The sequence below is a fragment of the Elephas maximus genome, chromosome 4 (assembly GCF_024166365.1).
Source record: "Elephas maximus indicus isolate mEleMax1 chromosome 4, mEleMax1 primary haplotype, whole genome shotgun sequence".
NCBI lineage: Eukaryota > Metazoa > Chordata > Mammalia > Proboscidea > Elephantidae > Elephas > Elephas maximus.
Window position 1 is genome coordinate 114,844,200 of NC_064822.1, and position 2,183 is coordinate 114,846,382.

Genomic DNA, 2,183 nt, shown 5'->3' on the forward strand with positions numbered 1-2,183 from the left:
TCTTTCCCTCAGGAACTTAGATTTAATTCTAGTTTGCATTATTTGGATTAATAGAAAAATGAGTAATCCAGTTCTTATCCAGTCTTGAAAGGTGGGATGATTGCATGAAAGCATGGCAGGAAGTGGTCAGGTAATGTATAAATTTTTTTTTTTTTTTACTATTTGGAGGCTCTTTGTATGACATCTCATCTTTGATTCACCTCTTAGAATCAACAGAGTAAACAACCACTGTTGTCATTCAGATTGTGAAGGGTATGAGTGAGCACTTTGTTTCCAGTTTCCAAAATCACTAATGCCATAATTCTGTGGATATGGACCTTGAAATTAAACCACTGTGAAATTATGGAAGAAAATGGAAAGCATTTCCAAAGACCACAGGTAGGTAAAACTAGAGAATTGTCAGAAAGACTTGGTGGTTCATCAGCCTAGAAAACCCTATGGGGCAGTTCTACTTTGTAAGTAGAATTCAACTTGGCAGCACCTAATGACAACAACCTGAGAAACTCTAGTTTTCTTCACTGATCTCACTTTTCCCTTTAGATCTACCAAAAGTCAACAATGAAAAACCAGACCACATTTACTGAATTTATCCTGCTGGGCCTTACATTTCAACCTGAACTCCAAGTGGTGATATTCATCTTTCTGTTACTTGCCTACATGCTGAGTGTCCTAGGAAATTTGGCCATCATCATACTCACTGTCATTGATCCCCACCTCAAGACCCCAATGTATTTCTTTCTGCGGAATTTCTACTACTTAGAAGTTTCCTTCACAACCATTTTCATTCCCAGATTGTTGACCAGCTTGACAACAGGAAATAAGGTCATCAGCTTTACTGGATGCTTGACTCAGTATTTTTTTGCTATATTCCTTGGAGCAACAGAGTTTTACCTCCTGGCCTCTATTTCTTATGACCGCTATGTGGCAGTCTGTAAACCCCTGCATTACTTGACCATCATGAACAGCCAGGTCTGCATACGACTCGTGTTTTGCTCCTGGATGGCAGGAGTTCTGACTGTCTTATCCCCAATTATCCTGATAAGCCAGTTGGATTTCTGTGCCTCCAATGTGCTGAATCAATATTACTGTGACTATAGACCCCTTGTGGAGATCGCCTGCTCAGACACAAGCCTCTTACAACTGAGAGTCATCCTCTTAGCTGTTTTGACTCTGGTGGTGACTCTGGTGGTGACTCTGGTGCTGGTGATACTTTCTTATACACACATTATCAGGACCATTCTGAGGATCCCTTCTGCCCAGCAAAGGACAAAGGCCTTCTCCACTTGTTCCTCCCACATGATTGTCATCTCCCTTTCTTATGGCAGCTGCATCTTTTTGTACATTGGCCCATCAGCAAAGAAAGGAGGTAACTTTGACAAGGAAGTGTCTCTACTCATGACCTCAGTTAGTCTCTTGTTGAACCCCTTTATTTATACCTTAAGGAATCAGCAGGTAAAGCAAGCTTTCAAGAACACAGTAAAAAAGATTGTGAAGTTTTAATAACCAGAATTTATTACTTTTAATTAATGAAAATTTTAACTAACAAGTATTTTAGTAAGTATTTATTGTCTACTATGTTTCAAGTGGTAGGCTCAGCATTGAGAATATAAATATAAGAAACATACGTCCCAATTTCTAGGAACCTCCAATCTAGTATCATAAAACAAACAAACAAAAAACCTGTTGCTGTGGAGTCAATTCCGACTCACAGCAACCCTCCTAGGCAGAGTAGAGCTGCCCCACAGGGTTTACAAGGCTGTGAGTTTTCACAATGGCACACTGCCACATCTTTCTCCCATGGAGTGGCTGATGGGTTGGAATCCCCAGCCTATGGTTTGCAGCCTAATGCTTTAACCACTTCATTACCAGGGTTCCAAATACCTGTTGCCCAGAGGTGAGGAAATTTTCTAATGTGGAAGCCTGTATGTTTGATAGAGCCATAAATCAAAATGAAGGCTTCAGAAAGAAAATATTTCTAAGATCACAATAAAAAAAAAGAAAAAAATCTTTTTTTTGATCACAATAAGCTATGTTTAATTAGATTTAATTTGAAACCACAGATAAATAATAAACATATGTTTATGTATCAGTTTACAGATTGACTCCAGCTTTAGAAGAACACGTGAAATATGAAGATAACCTTAAAAAGAACACGTAGAAACTTTTGAATTGGTGTATGTTTT

The 2,183-nt window shown here is 38.7% G+C and overlaps 1 protein-coding gene across 1 annotated transcript; it reads left to right on the forward strand.

Moving 5' to 3' along the window:
* Window positions 1-558: 558 nt before the first annotated feature.
* On the forward strand, window positions 559-1,500 carry LOC126076428 (olfactory receptor 6C4-like). The gene has a single exon (XM_049884947.1). It carries the CDS (start codon window positions 559-561, stop codon window positions 1,498-1,500), a length of 942 nt encoding a protein of 313 aa, XP_049740904.1.
* Window positions 1,501-2,183: the final 683 nt, after the last annotated feature.